Genomic DNA, 15,347 nt, shown 5'->3' with positions numbered 1-15,347 from the left:
GGGGGGCTCAACTCCAGAAATTCTTTGACAAGCAAAAAAAAAAAAAATTCCCCAAACTCGAAAATCCTATTTCGGGGGGGGGGGGGGGGGGGGGGGGGGAGTAATGGCCAACTTTTTCAAAGGCAACTTACTTTCAAATCAAATTTTTTTCCACAATTCTTCGATATAACTATACAAGGGGTCAAAAAGTGGGGGGGGGGGGGATCCATTCAATGAATATTTCCTATAGTAAAGGTTATGTTGGGGAAAAATAGCTCTGATTTTGCTCTTCATTAAAAAAGTGGGGGGGGGGGGCACAGACATACTCTTGCCCCCTCAGATCTGAAAGTGGGGGGGGGCTAGTGCCGCCGCGGCCCCCCCCCCCCCCCTATGACTACGCCTATGTACAAGTACTATCAATCCAACAATACCCCGATAACACTGACCAATCGTATTGAATGATTGTTTTCCAGCGCGACATTTGTAGTCATCGGCAACACATGGTCAGTCAAAACTGTATATGGAAAACAATCATTCAATACGATTGGTCAGTGTTATCGGGGTATTGTTGGATTCTGTTTTTTTATGCAAAGTAGATTGATTTCATTCAAATCAAACATCCAATCGATGAATGATATGGTAATCAATTTGTAAAATTTTTACCACGGTCGATCAAGCAAATTGACACGCTGTTATTGGAATGATAGTAATTCTTATAAACAGTTTAGGAAACAAAAACAATCATACTCGGTCAGAATGTATTGTCTTGATTTACATAATTTATTTAAACGTACTTACAATAAAATATAGAATATTTTAAACAAAACAATGTTTGGAATATTCTCAGTTTCGTGTTTTTTTAATTGCAATTCGTAAGGACAAGGCTTTGAGTCCGGCCAGGTTTTAGAACATGCGACAACGAGGAGCTAGTTTTCTGAAAACTACACGTGCTCTTTGAAAAACTGGAACTCGAATGCAAGGTAAGTTTTTTTTTGTTGAAATAATGCCCTGTTGGGTCTTTTTTTTTATTTTGGAGAAAGAAAATGGATTGTTTGGAATCAATATAATTCAATTTATCCAAAAAGTGCGCCGACTTTAATTGAAATCTAACCGTCCCACCGACACTATTGTTCAGGGACAAAGCGGATGTTTAAAATACACTTATAAACGTTATCTTTTTGCAAAATCTTTTATTCTGACAATGCAAACATTTAAACATCGGTTATAGGGATGAGTTATGCTACACATAACATACATGTACACCCGGTGGCCGTCGTGGCAATGTAGATTCTTCCCCCATAGTAAGACTTTCCCAGAAAGAGGGTTGTATGACGATAAAGCCATACTTTAAATTCCCATCTATCTCTAGCCATATACTCAATCTCTTAACAGATGGCGCGCTCCGCAAGCTCCATTGTTAAAGCGGAGCGTAAAACGCCCTATTGTGAAAGATTGGCCATAAATCCAAGCTCTGGAATGAGCTGATGAGCCACCTTCCCTTTATCGTCTTAATTCATATTTCGCCGCCCGTTTATAAAGCTCTGGTGGGAAAGGGTCGTGCATTTTGGCCGTGGGTTGCGATGATGCCTCACTTTGGACGACGTACCCTTGTTACGAGAGTTCCGGGGAATGGACAGAGTATCAACCGGCAATCCTCGGCTGACTCCGCTACGCTCCATTCAAACCTGCGAGGTTATGTGCAAATGGAGTTATATGAGGAAGAGTCGGGGGGGGGGGGGGGGGGGGGGGCTTCTTTGTACTTTTAGTCTGTACGTTATTATTTAAATTTATCAGTATTGCTATATCAGTATTACTATTATCAGTGAGACTGCGGGCATTTTAATTCATTATAATTCAATTTCTTTGCTTATGCCTGAGTTTTGAGATAGATATTTGCTTAACTAGCCTAATCCTGAATTATTAATTGAATTTGAAACAATCCTGCAAATATCACGTTTTATGCGTTATGTCAAAAATCTTGACCTGCATGGAGATTGGCATAGACGTTTCAAATTGAATTCGGAAATGACGAGAGATAAGTATATAAAAAGGGTTGTAAATTTTACAAGTAAGAAGACGTGCATATTGTTTTAGCTCACCAGAAGTAGCTCGTGTGAGCTATTCAGATCTCATAATGTGTGGAGTTTTGAAATTACAAAACCTTGACATTGAGAGGATGGTGTCCAGCGTCCATCCTTGTCTCAAGCTGTCTGTCCGTCGTACGTTTGTAAACTTTGCAATTGACATTTTCAATAGTAATTTCTTCTTAAAAAATCACTTGGCCAATTTTAACCTAAATTGGTACTAAGCATCGCTCCAGGTGAAAGAAAATCTAAATTTTTAAATAAAGGGCCAAACCGATTTCAAAGTGGAGATAAATAAGAAGATGTAAAAGTAGGATGGTGTCATTAAATAACTTTCTAAAGAACCACTTGGTCAGAAGATTAACTTATCAAGCATCCTGGGGCACATCTTTGCAAGCCAAGGGTTTTCGATCCGAAATGTAGAGAAGATTACGGATCGAAAACCCTTGGCTTGCGGAGGTGTTTGGCAGTGTAGATTCTAAATAAATCTTCTCAAGAACCACTGGGTCAGAAAAGATGAAACTTCATGCATTGGAAGCATCCTTGGGAAGGGTAGATTCTAAATTGTTCAAATCATGGCCTGGGGGGGGGGTTAAGATGAGGCTAAAACAAGAAAAATTGTTGAAATCATGACGTACCCAGGAGGCAGGGTGGGGAACAATAGCGAATCAAAACTTTACATTGAAATATATAGGAAAAATCTTCTTAAATTCTCAACAATCACTGCGCCAGAAAAGACTAAACTTAGTGGAAGAATCCTGGAAAGCATAGATTCTAAATTCTTGAAATAATAGCCCGCGGGGATAGGGTGGGACAACAAAGGGGAAGAGGGGATTTAAATGAGTTTGACTTACTTCTTGAAAGAATAACTTTTACATGTACATCATATTACACCAATCGCCCTTTATGCTTTAGAAAACACGTAACAATATGATGCATCATTTTGGCCTATATGCACTCAGGTATTTCCTTGATAACTATACAGACCCCCTCCCACCAACCCACCCCCGCATAATTTGTCTATATATGGAATACAAAAGAAAACGCAGCTACTTTTTAGGTCAAGTTGTGCCCATTCAATAAAAAAAAAGGACGATGACCTTATTTTTTTTTTGGCTTGCTTGATTGTGAAGGGATTCCAATCTCTCACCAGAGGGCGTACTACGCAAGCTTCGTTGTTGGAGCGGAACGTAAAACGCCCTCTGAGAATGAAGGCATTTTCCAACTGAAAAATAGGTTGTACTCCGTCCCCTTCCCTTAAAATTGCTCCCTCTGAGCTTGTTGTTTTCCATTTGGTTATTTTTTTCAGTGAACATTTTCCGTAGTAAACATAAGCGTCGGAAGCAAATTGAAATTGGGGTGGCTAATTTAATGTAGGGGTGGGGTGGGGTGGCGAGCCTCCCCCCCCCCCATTTTTTCCCAACCTTACTTATACTAAAAGAAACGCTCATTGAAAGGTTGGTTGGTCCCCCAACTTTTTATGTTGAGGGAAATGTGGTATTTAAAAAATGGTACTGAAAGAAGTTGGCATTGGAAAAAATTTGGCTTCTAGTATAGAAAGTGTTTACTGATAGTTCGTCCCCCCCCCCCCCCCCCCCCCCCCCCGCTTTTTGTTGAAATTTAGTCAGTGAGGCAAAAAAAGCGTGTGTTAATGGTGAACCGTGTGAATAAATTTGATACTGAATGTAGAAGTCTAATTACCCCCCTTCACCTCCACCCCCTATGAGGTATGATTTTCTAGCTTGGACAATTTTTATTTTATCCTTTTGCTTCTCAAGATTTTGTTCTTTCTTTTCATGCAGGTAATTTAATTTTTTTTTCTCCGGTCGTCCCTTTCAAAAACCATGCTATGTCACTGCCATATAGAAATTCAGAAAAATAGAAATCGTTCCCGTTGTTTTCTTGAACCCTGTAAAATAGTAGATATGGCTTAATTTTTATTATTCACCCGGGATAGGAAATCATAATTAGACCAAGTCGACGACTTCGTTATTAAGCTGGAAATTATTCATTATTGTGAACCAGATTAAGCAGAAGAAAAAAATATTCTATCGGGCAATTCTATTAGCGAAACAAACCCTGCAATGTATGTGAAGCTGAACATTTAACCATTAAATATCATCATCACACGACCAATGACTAATCGTTTCAATTATTAAGTAATTAATTATATACATTAAAAAAGATTACACCTTCCATTTCGGATGACTAAATTGCAAATGTTTCTCTGAAAAATCTTTTACAGCATGGAGAACACGACGTCTCAGGAAAACACTACAACTCAAACGAACCAAAGGTGTTTGGAACTCACATTAGCGCTCTACAATTACCAAGGAATGGCTTTATGTGCGGTAAATATTCATATCTTCAAATTATTTAATGTGCATCATGACTGCAAACTACACAGTTAGTATTAATCGCAAAAAAATTAAATAATGGGCAATTAAACAAGTAATCATATTCAAACTTTGTTTTTCTTTGCAATTTGGTGTTGGACACCAATTCTGAAAAGTGAAAACGATGAAAAGTAAAACTAACCAAAAAGAACATTTCTTCTCATTGTATCACTACCCAACACTAATAAGACTGATAATTGGTTATGCCCCCGTAAACAAATATTCTGGAGTAAATATTTTTGCCCTGTCCGCCTGTCAAGTTTCTGTTTGTCTAAACCTTGCCCATATAACTTTTGATTGGAGCATGCACTTGTATTTCTTGTGACAAGAACTTTCTTTGAGTATTAATCTCTTTATGACCTCGGAAGTTTACTCACGTTTGCAGAAAATTGTGTCAAATCAATAAAACCTCGAGAAAGGACATGTCACCAAAAAAAAACATTTTAAATAAAACTTTTGAACATTTAGCACCAGGGCGTTCATATTTCATAGATGTATGCCTTGTGACAAGACCCCCTGAATACCAACAATTTTGAAGTTTGACTTGCATTAGAAAAAACTTCAACCTTTGCCATAAGCTGCCATACAGGGGCATCAGTGTTTCACAAACACAACTTGTTTATTAAAGAAATCATTTTCCTTTTGACGAAGTATTTGAATTTTTGCTGGTGAAAATTCTGTTGTTGTAGTTTAAACAATCCATCCTTTCTAAAATGTTGTTACACTTTTTTCGAACAGATCGTGGCCACAATTATTATAACTTTTGTCGAAAAAAGACGATGTAAAGCAGAGGTTTGCCATGGTAGACCAGGACTTCCACTGTAAGTTAATTATTGTTCTTAGAATTATGAAATCGGACCTAATTGATAATACATGTTTATCTTTATTTAGTGATCAATGCCTTGTTGATTAAATATTTATGGAATAATAAAAATGATTTTAATATGTTTGTTTAAATCGACATTTCAGCAGATATTAAAATACTTGTAAATGACATAAAAGGAATTTTCTATCATAAATTTTTCATTTAAGCTTAACAGAGCTGAAATATTCAAGTGTTTTTTTTTAATCACCCGTTGTCCTACGTCCGAAGCTCGTCTGTCTACCTGTCTGTCTGCCCGTCTACCCGTCATAAATTGGGAATATATAGACAAATATCATTTTCGTTCAAATCATAGCCCGTGGTAATAGGATTGTGGCCACAAAAGGGAATCGATAAAACACGGAAATACAAATATTTGCGATGGGGGATTAAATGCAGAATAGCAAAGCTTGAATGACTAAGAAGAGTGTTGTGGCCTATGGCCTCTTTTTCTTTCTTTATTCAGCCCCATTAATTTCCTTGATGGCACCGCCAATTCCATCGCCAATACTGCAGCTTTTGGATGCACCCTTGAACATATCGTTTTTTTCATTTTGAATGGATCTAGATTCTACAATATTTCGAGATGGCTGATAGGTATGTATCATCGTTTCAGCAATATTCGCGTCGGTTCCTCAACAGAAATATTTTTTTATGTTTGACTGATTAATTTTATGCCCCCGTTATCGACGATTCGGTTACATATAGGTTTTGCTCTTTCTGTCCGTCTGTCTGCAAAAATTTAAACCTTGCCCGTACCTATTGTTTGGTTAAAGCTAGGGCATTAATAATTTGAAACTGTATTCCTTGAGACAAGACTTTGGGTTATCAGCTTACTACCTTATCTTTAATTGACTTAAACTTCTGAAGAGTTTGCGGGATTTAATACGCTTTAGTATAAACAATTTTGACATTTGACCCTGACTTTGAAATTTGACGTAGTTTTCATAATGTTATTCCTTGATAATAAGTTTTGAATGTTGTAGCAAGTATTTTTTATATTCCACAGGTGTATTCCTTTATAAAAAGCAAATTATTAGTTACTAAATTGTGGTTTTTTAATTCATCTTGAACTCACCTGTAGGAATAAAACATTACCTTAACATAACTTTTGAATGGTTGTTGATTAAGTCTTCCTCGTGACAAAGTCTATTTTCATAAGAACAATATAAAATTTTTATAACTCATGGCTTAGACATTAGAGTGAAAACTTTTTGGAAAAATTAAACCTTCACAAGATCTTTTGAATGGTTGCTATTTCACTAGTATATTTTCTGTGACAAGTCCTCTTTTTGGATACAAACATTTTCGTAGCTCAAGACCGCAGTCTTGCAGTTTGACTTACATTATCAAAAAAAGTTAACCTGATTGGGGGCATCAGCGTGTCACATACATATCCTGTTTTTATCATGTGTTAAAATATTATTATAAATAGTGAAAAGGCAAATTTGGTTGGGCTAAGTACATGATATAAGTACAAGATACCCTGTGGTTTTCAAGTATTAATCTGTTTGAAAACTTGAAATGAAAAATGCAACACAAAAATATACATTACAATATAAACTAATCTCTGTTGAGATTCTGCTGGGCTAGATATTTGGACTGACGCCCGCATAATCTCTGGCCAGCCATTAATATTTCATGTCTGGAAATCAAGTCCCAACTTCGGCCGACTTTAGCAAGAATAATTCACCTAAGCCACACAGCTGCTCGCTTCATTTAAGTCAATTGGTTGTTTATTTGACTTACCCTAATTGATGTCCAATAGCCACAGAAGACATTGGTTCAGATTCACCAAGGGTAAAAACAGACTATAAGAACTCTCTTATTTGAGGAGGTAAACAATTTCATTACAGGAGCCATATTTCAAAACTGAAATTTCAGTGAATATTTTTATGTTAGGATTTACATGCCTAAAAGGTAAGCGATGTAGAAATAAAAGTGACAGAGAGTCAAATAAACAACCAAATGACTTAAATGAAGCGAGCAGCTGTGTGGCTTAGGTGAATTATTCTTGCTATAGTCGGCCGAAGTTGGGACTTGATTTCCAGACATGAAATATTAATGGCTGTCCAGAGATTATGCGAGCGTCAGTCCAAATATCTAGCCCAGCAGAATCTCAACAGAGATTAAATATAAACTAACTACGAGGGCCGTTCAAAAATTACGCGGACTTGTTGCACAGAAAAAATATTTGACGATATAATCGGACAAAATGTCACACATAATATAAAAGAATCTTTACTACATATGGTCTTCAAAATTTCATATCGAAATGTTGTAAATTGGTATCAATTATGAGTGATTTATCAGGACATATCATTAAGTTACGGAGCAGCAAAATCACAGGCATTATAAAAAGATATATGTGATTGAGCTTTCATTTTCTCAACATTTTCCCAAGAGTACCTGTACAGTTTGAGTTGCCTTATCTACTCAACATCCAAACGCCATTTCTTAATTGTCAAGCTTACAATCTATAAAAGAAGTAAACAATATTCTTTTTCTGTTTTAAAACCAAAAACTGCAGGTTGTTATGAGATATAGTGTGATATTGGTGATGCTCAATCACGTTCTTTACAGTCCGGATAAAGTTTTCGTCGATAATCTTCTTCCCGTCCTCCCGTATAGCCTTTTTACAGAGGACTAACGGTCTAAAATTTCAGTTTGCTATTTGTGGACGAGTGTCAGGTATACCCTAGTTTACCACATGTTTTTATGCATATTTTAGATCTATGTTGGCGATATCCCGAGCATTACACATAATTTAACAAAAGTGTGGTGCGCCGTCAAATCAGGAGACGTCATTTTCACAGTCGTTTTCACGGGAATCGCATTGGAGAATCAAAGTACTAGTACTCAGAAGTACAGAGAGTCGGGCTCATTTACAGAGTAGAATGAATTTCTTACATGAATTATAGGTTTATATTCTGATGGAAAAAATTATTTAAAAACTATCAATATAAATGATAAGACACTGACAGTTAGTTTTCGATCCTAATACAACGATCCAGTTTTGTCAGAATCAGAATTAATCTGGCGACCGTTTCACTAACAGGTCGTAGCTCGTAAACGTAGAAGTAAACGTGAACGTAGCACGTAAGTGCGTTTCACTAAGAGTTACGACTTGCGAGTTACGATTAAAGATGATCGTAACTCTACGAGTGGTCCTAATTGCTCCCGTAGATAACCTCGCGTACTCGTAAACTGAATGTAAACAAACAGACCAGTCTGGTTCCCTCTCCTGCTTTACCTCGTATGTGTAGTGAACTACGATAATACTTATTATCAAAAATCCTTACGGTAATGAACTATATGTTCTTTGACTTAGGACTGAAGTTTACAAGGTCATTACTACTAATGTTTTATATAGATAAAACTTCGTTTTAATTTTGTTGCTTTATTTAGCGTTTGTATTATCTCAAAAGCGGTCCCAGGTTGAGAGTAAGAACTATATATTTACTCGTAACTTTAAAATGGCGACTATGGGGTGGACTTCCTGCCTTGAACAGGATGGCATAAGCCGGCAATTGCTCTTTGAGCAATAAGCCCGGCTAAAAATCACTATATTTCTGTTAGCACTTCAAATATCACGTCAGAAATCTAAATACATAATAATAGAACAATTACATTTGAGAAAATTGTCGAAAAATATCGCAAATTATAGAAAATTAATGAGTTAAATTTTGGATTCCGCATGCTTTTGCTTCAATTTTTTTTGTCGTGCTCCGTACCTCTTTATCAGCGATATTAACATACCGATTATTTTCGTAGAATTTTTTTAAAATACAGAAAATTTGCACAAAATTTATTGGAATCTTTAAGATACATATTTCTGTGAAATTTCATAACTATATGACGTCTGTAAAAGTAAATACATGTAATAGCACAGTCCGCGTAATTTTTGAACGGCCCTCGTAATTGTATTAATAATCGCATTCAATTAAAATCAGAAATATGTTTAGCTATTTTTTTAAGCACCTACACTTTTCCTTGTTTGCTTTTTGATGTCCATGGTATATTATCCTATATTTGCTTGCTTGAATTCATCGTCTCGCCTGGTTGGATCAATCATTGGGTTTCTCTATACCTTGGTCTTGTGAGTATTAAAGAAATAAAATTGCTAACTCGTTTGGTACGATATTTACTCGATTTGACTGTATGGTTATACAATGGGTGTCTCTATTTCGACAGGTTCTTGGTTGTTTTGACTTACAATTACCTCTGCTATGAGACTGACTGGGTAAGATATAGGCATCGTGATATTTTGAAGTATATTTGTATAAAACTTATCTAATGCTAGCTGTAGTAATCTATAGTAGATTTTTACAATACCTATATTCAAGATATAGGCATCGTGATATTTTGAAGTATATTTGTATAAAACTTATCTAATGCTAGCTGTAGTAATCTATAGTAGATTTTTACAATACCTATATTCAAATTACAGGAATGGGCTGTCTATGCCATCGTTTTAGTTTCTGAAGTTTACTTGCTGGTGCTCTTCATTTACCGAATTGTAACTGCACTGTGTAAGAAATCTACCAATGTAAGTAAATCAAACAGTATTCTATAGACATGATACATTTTTAAAACGTTGCATTCAAAGTCAGATTATTTTAAAACAATTATCATGTTTTTTACGATTGTATATTTTAGTTGAAGGAACCTCTAGTGAAGATTGACCAGTTGATGCATGTCAAAGATCTACTTCAGAAACCCAAGAACAGTGCTGAAGAAATGAACATGAAGTAGTTTTACATATTTTCCTTTATTGTTAAAACATTGTAGATTATACGTCTGAACGGATCCAAATATTTCATTACAATAGATTACACGAACGTTTTAGGGTATTGCACGTTTCTGAGGGACTTTTCTACCATGTAACGTACATGTACATTGAAAGACCCCGTTTTAAAATGCAGGTTAAAAGAATTGAATATATAGCTTTTCTTTAATTACCCACTAGTTACATACTTTTAATGCTTGATTAACGTGAACCAGAGAGTCAAGTGAGCTTTCCTAAAAAAGTGATATATTCTCGTATGTCAATCATTTGTTAACTTTAAATGTTTTCAAAATCTAAAGAACTATTGGTAGAAGCATCCTTGAAATTTTAAGAATAAAATTACAATTTATAAATGAGAATGATATATTACAAAGGAAAATAATTAGGATAAAGACACGATTTGACTAGAAAAAGCCCATTGTAAAAGCTTCCTTTCATTGTGTTAATTCATGATTGTTAAAAAGCCCAGCAGACTCCAGCTTAAATGGCACAAGAAAGGGATAAAAAGAAATCTCAAGATAATGTTCTGATTCTTAAATTCTGGCCCTGAGGGCTAGAAAAAAGGAGAAAATTTTATGCGGTAATACCGGGTATTTATATGAAAAAATACGAAAAAAAATATTGGGATCACAACCTAGGAGGCTTGAAAATTGGGGTTTACCTTTTTTTGTTGGTTTAGCTCCTCTTTCAATTAGAACCCCCCCCCCCCTAACAAACACACGCACACTTTAGATTTCCTTCATACATAACACGGCCATAACATCATGGATCATCAAAAATAGAATATATTTTTAAAACTTAAGTGTTTCGAGTCTAAGCGCTTCTTTCCATTTCATAGGTCCATGCTGCTTTGCAACAAGAAAAAGTTTTCTTTACTGTATATAAAATGTGCATTTGTGTGGTTCATCAAAATTAGTACGATATAAGATTTACATAAAAGCAATCCTGTATCTGCCCCTGAATGATTACTCAGAAAATTAGTTATTATTTTGAAACGTTATTTTAGAGAGAAGATAATTCAGCGCACAGATGCCGTTGTGGCTGAAGCTAAGCTTTGCTGTCTTCATAAAAGCCTTTACAGATGTACCACAAGGACCCTTGCCATCAACACCATAGTTCTACTTGTCTTATATTATGTAATAACACAAAATTTATAATTATATCTGTAATCAAAAAGTGCTTTTATCTTCTAACAAACTTATGATTTGTTGTTATTTTGGAATATTTATACCCAGCTCCGAAGGAAAGGGGATATGCTGTATTTACCCTTGCGTGTCTCTGTCTGTCCGTAGCTGTCCCTAACATTTTCGTCGCAGTTTTCTTTTGAAACCACTCATTGCAGATGCTTGAAATTTTAGCACACTCTTTTCTGGTCATGCCGTAAGGGAAAGATGTCAATTCCTATATATCTATCCATACCGAATTTTCGCCGCAGTTTTTTTACCAACTTCCCGTTGCTGATGCTTAAAATGCACATTCTTGGTTTTAACATGAAATATGCTTGGTGGGATTCACATTAGAGCGGGGATATTACATGCACTAGTGAAAATTGGCATACAACTTTTAAATTTAATCATATGCATTATTTTGGTAGTTTTTCATTTTTATTGTGGTTTTGACGAACGCCTTCGGGGAAGTGTACGCCAGACTTTCTTCCTTAGACGGTATTGATTTTTATGGTATCAAGATTAGAGGATCAGCTCTTCGGTATATCCGAACTTTCTTTCAAGTTTTTAGAGGTATTACAGGAAACTTTTAAAATTTGAAATCAATTTTTTTCAATTATTTATAATAAAATCAAAACACATATTACAGTAAATACAGTTGATACTTAATATTGTTTTATTTTCAGTCTCCCTCATCATTGCTAATATCCTATCAGCTGTTTATCTCATCGCCAATATGGTCCTCATCTATCGTTCTCAGAGACAGCATATCATACAGATATGGAGAGGAGACAGATCTTTCATTCCCCAAAACTGTATTCAATCAATGGTGATATGGTGGTTTGTAGATCATTAATTGCTTGTTTATTTATATTGAAAATGATCGTAATAATAGATCACAATTACGTATTTTTTACCTTTACCTTCAAACAAGTTTATTATTACATTTTTACACACTTCCCTTTTATTCTTAAAAAAGTATATATATATATATTTATTTAAAGGGAACGTTTGGTCATTTTATTTCTATATATAAAACTATCTCATATATATATATATATATATAACGTTAACATTATATTTTGATTTTGGGGAAAACCTTATCATGACCGCTGTTGACGTAGTGGAAGCAGATTAAATGTCAGATGGCTAGAGTCAATGCGTTTATGATTGCAGAGAAATAAAATTCCTTTCATCAGAAATAAACTAATAAATTCAGGCAATTGTTTAATTATAGAAGAAAAATTAGCATCCTTCTTCGACTCATTTGAACTATTTTAGGAAGTTGGAGTTAAAATTAAGTAAAATATACAACCTTTGCAGCTAAGTTTATAATTAAAGTTTAATCTCCAGTTTACTGCTTTTTATTATTAATTCCTTCTTTTATTTTTCTGAATTCTGAAACACTAGAAACATTAGAATGTGAAAAATATTTTTCCTTTATTACATTTAGATTCAAAATGAAATCTCAAGCTCTTAATTGGCACATTTTCACGACTTGATTCCGACATGATAATGTTTACTCTTAGAGCCAATGTGCCCAGAATACGTCATAAATGTGAGGATTGTGGGAAATACATGTATTTAGCGAGCAATTAAAGATAACTTTATTTCTCAACATGGCAGCCTCCAGCAGTCAGTTCACAAATATTTTAGTAACTTTGGTGTCTATTACTTTATAATAAGGTAAAAACAAATGGCAGCATAAGGTAAAATTCATTCATGATCATTCAATGAATAAAAGTTCAAAAGTTTATTCTAGACACGACGTTTCCTTTAAAAAAAACTGTACTATCAATCCAATCATCAACGTGCCACTTTGTTTGATTGACCATAGTAAAAATTCATAAATTGATAATCATATTATATATCGATTGGATGTTTGATCGGCTACTTTGCATATAAAACACAGTATTCAACAATACACCGATCATGAATACTGTGTTTCCCAGTGCAGCATTTTTAGGCAGCTGTAACAAGTGGTCAGTCTAAGCTGTCCTCAAAATAGCACGTGTCATATTTGTTGTGATTAGGTCTTTAGTTATGGAGTTAATACGTATGAGAAAATTTTAATCATAAGTAAGGCTATGTACTATTATACTACATATACATGTAGCAGTCAATATCATCATTATAATGATTAAAACACGCTTTGCCTGTTAACGTATGACTATTGTTCCTGCATCCACGTGAACAATCATTCAATACGATTGGTCAGAATTGTATATGGTTATGCTGGATTGTGTGCAAAATAGAATTGCCTTCATAAAATCAAACATCCAATCGATGTGTAATGTGGTTATCAAAATGTGAAAGATTATCACGCTCGATCAAGCAAAGTGACACGCTAGTTACTGGAATGACAGGCATATTATTTTTGAGACACTACGTATAAGATGATTATTCATGTAAGAAAGTAGAGTTTGTGAATATGCTCTGAAATACTTATGTGTAGCTGTATGAGCGTTGTTTTTCTATAAAAGATTTGAAGAATAATTCAAAGGTCTATAATACAAAATCATTTTCTCATTTGATGACACTTGTAAGGAATGGCAAAAAATAGGTAACGGTTCCCTCACAATGATCAGTAATTGTTAATGGGCTAACAAGGTTTTAAAAAATAAAATAAAGAAACAATTTTTGGTGGCATTAATTTTAACTTCTAAGATTTCATTTTTTTTTCCAGGCGAAAAGTTTAATGTATGCAGGAAACCAAACATCGCATCTTCTTGGAGGTTTGGTTAATCTATCATGATTATCATTCTCATGTAGACACAAATGTATCAGCTTATTTTAACAGAGAGCATTCATGAATTCAGACTGACTTTAAACATTTTACTTTATTCTTATTTTCCTCTAGGTTATTTCATTTCACAGACAGTGGTCTTCTTACTCTGTGTTGTCTTGGCGTATTGTGTTGTATTACCTATCATGAAAGAGGTTCCTAATTTCTTTCTTTCACCAGTGGAGGCTTTATTGTAAGTTTTAGTTTATTTTCTTCTTCAATTTTAACATTTAGTAAGATTTTTTATTAGATGTTGAAATTTCCAAATCATCCTACTGCTTCTAGACCCGGTGTGGTGTTCATGTTTATTTTCCGACTTGTACTTCGAATCATCAGTCGTAAAGCTTTCTTACAAAACCATTACATCAGTTCTGACAACGGTGAACACTGGGAGAAAGTGTTGGCTTTAGACAATAGGTAAGTTTAGTCAGATGGATTTTAGATTTTGTTCTTCTGCATCTTTCTGTTAATGCTTTTTTGCATGGAATTCTTCGACCATCCGCAATTTCTGTAAAAATCTTAGGTGACTTCGACTCTTTTTTCAGGCGAGTATACCAGAATCTGTCCTATTTCCTGTTTTTCTACTATATACTGATTGGATTATTCAGATGTGTGTACCGGGTCGTAGTGTCCATGTGTTTAGGAATATTTTACATAGCGCGTATGGATAGATCCTTGTTGTTTCCCGGATATGAGCATCGTGATATAGGTGAATGAATCAACATTTTTATACGAATGAAATCCATCTGTGGCATACAAATTAAAATATTTCTAAGTTAACATATGTTAACTTTTCATCCTATTGTAAAGTATAGAGAGTTGAAAGTGATTAAACCACAAATGAATTAATTTTAATTGAGTGTTCCTTACCTTAGTTTGTTTCTTCTGTTCAAGGTTATATGACGTATCTTGGGTTTCTGGAGGTAGAACTTCACCACTGTCACCCAGTAGTTGTTGTTTTTTGTGACCAGATGATCAAGTCTGTGAAAATAATCTCTACTAAATCTGCACAGAGCCTTACTTCCTCAGATGACCTTGATTATGAGAACAGGATGTGTGGTCTATCCAGTGTTTACACACGTAAAGTAAGGAATAGGTGGCAAAAGATGAAAACCCTAATCTCCAACCAGTCTCTTTGCAAAACTTCTAAAACAAACATTTCTTTTGAGCATCCTCTTACTGCCAAGAAAACAGTGATGGGATCCACAATGATCTAAGAGTAAACCAAAAATTCTGGGTAATTGTGTAGTTTTGTAGGTTGAAATTTTAGATCAACATGTAAAAGC

At 34.9% G+C, this 15,347-nt stretch overlaps 1 protein-coding gene across 1 annotated transcript; it reads left to right on the top strand.

Annotated features, from left to right (window-relative positions):
- The first annotated feature begins 874 nt into the window (after window positions 1-874).
- Window positions 875-15,278, top strand: LOC134253403 (stimulated by retinoic acid gene 6 protein-like). The gene is made up of 16 exons (XM_062735932.1): window positions 875-959; window positions 4,309-4,414; window positions 5,198-5,280; window positions 5,788-5,918; window positions 9,300-9,420; window positions 9,516-9,564; window positions 9,772-9,870; window positions 9,981-10,072; window positions 11,117-11,246; window positions 11,705-11,849; window positions 11,963-12,105; window positions 13,963-14,011; window positions 14,137-14,254; window positions 14,347-14,478; window positions 14,607-14,770; window positions 14,956-15,278. The coding sequence occupies exons 2-16, from the start codon at window positions 4,310-4,312 to the stop codon at window positions 15,276-15,278; spliced, it is 1,884 nt and encodes a 627-aa protein (XP_062591916.1). The 5' UTR covers window positions 875-959; window position 4,309.
- Window positions 15,279-15,347: the final 69 nt, after the last annotated feature.

The sequence above is a fragment of the Saccostrea cucullata genome, unplaced genomic scaffold (genome assembly GCF_032062105.1).
Source record: "Saccostrea cucullata isolate Sc308-1 unplaced genomic scaffold, CSIRO_AGI_Scuc_v1 ctg319, whole genome shotgun sequence".
NCBI classification, from domain to species: Eukaryota; Metazoa; Mollusca; class Bivalvia; order Ostreida; family Ostreidae; genus Saccostrea; species Saccostrea cuccullata.
This window is presented reverse-complemented; position numbering and strand designations above follow the sequence as displayed.

Bases quoted from the DNA above. Each gene is read 5' to 3' on its own strand.
- LOC134253403 (XM_062735932.1), top strand. From the start codon at position 4,310: ATGGAGAACACGACGTCTCAGGAAAACACTACAACTCAAACGAACCAA. The intron at 9,565-9,771 runs GTAAGATATAGG...TTCAAATTACAG, and splicing joins TCTGCTATGAGACTGACTGG to GAATGGGCTGTCTATGCCAT. The intron at 14,012-14,136 runs GTTTGGTTAATC...ATTTTCCTCTAG, and splicing joins AACATCGCATCTTCTTGGAG to GTTATTTCATTTCACAGACA.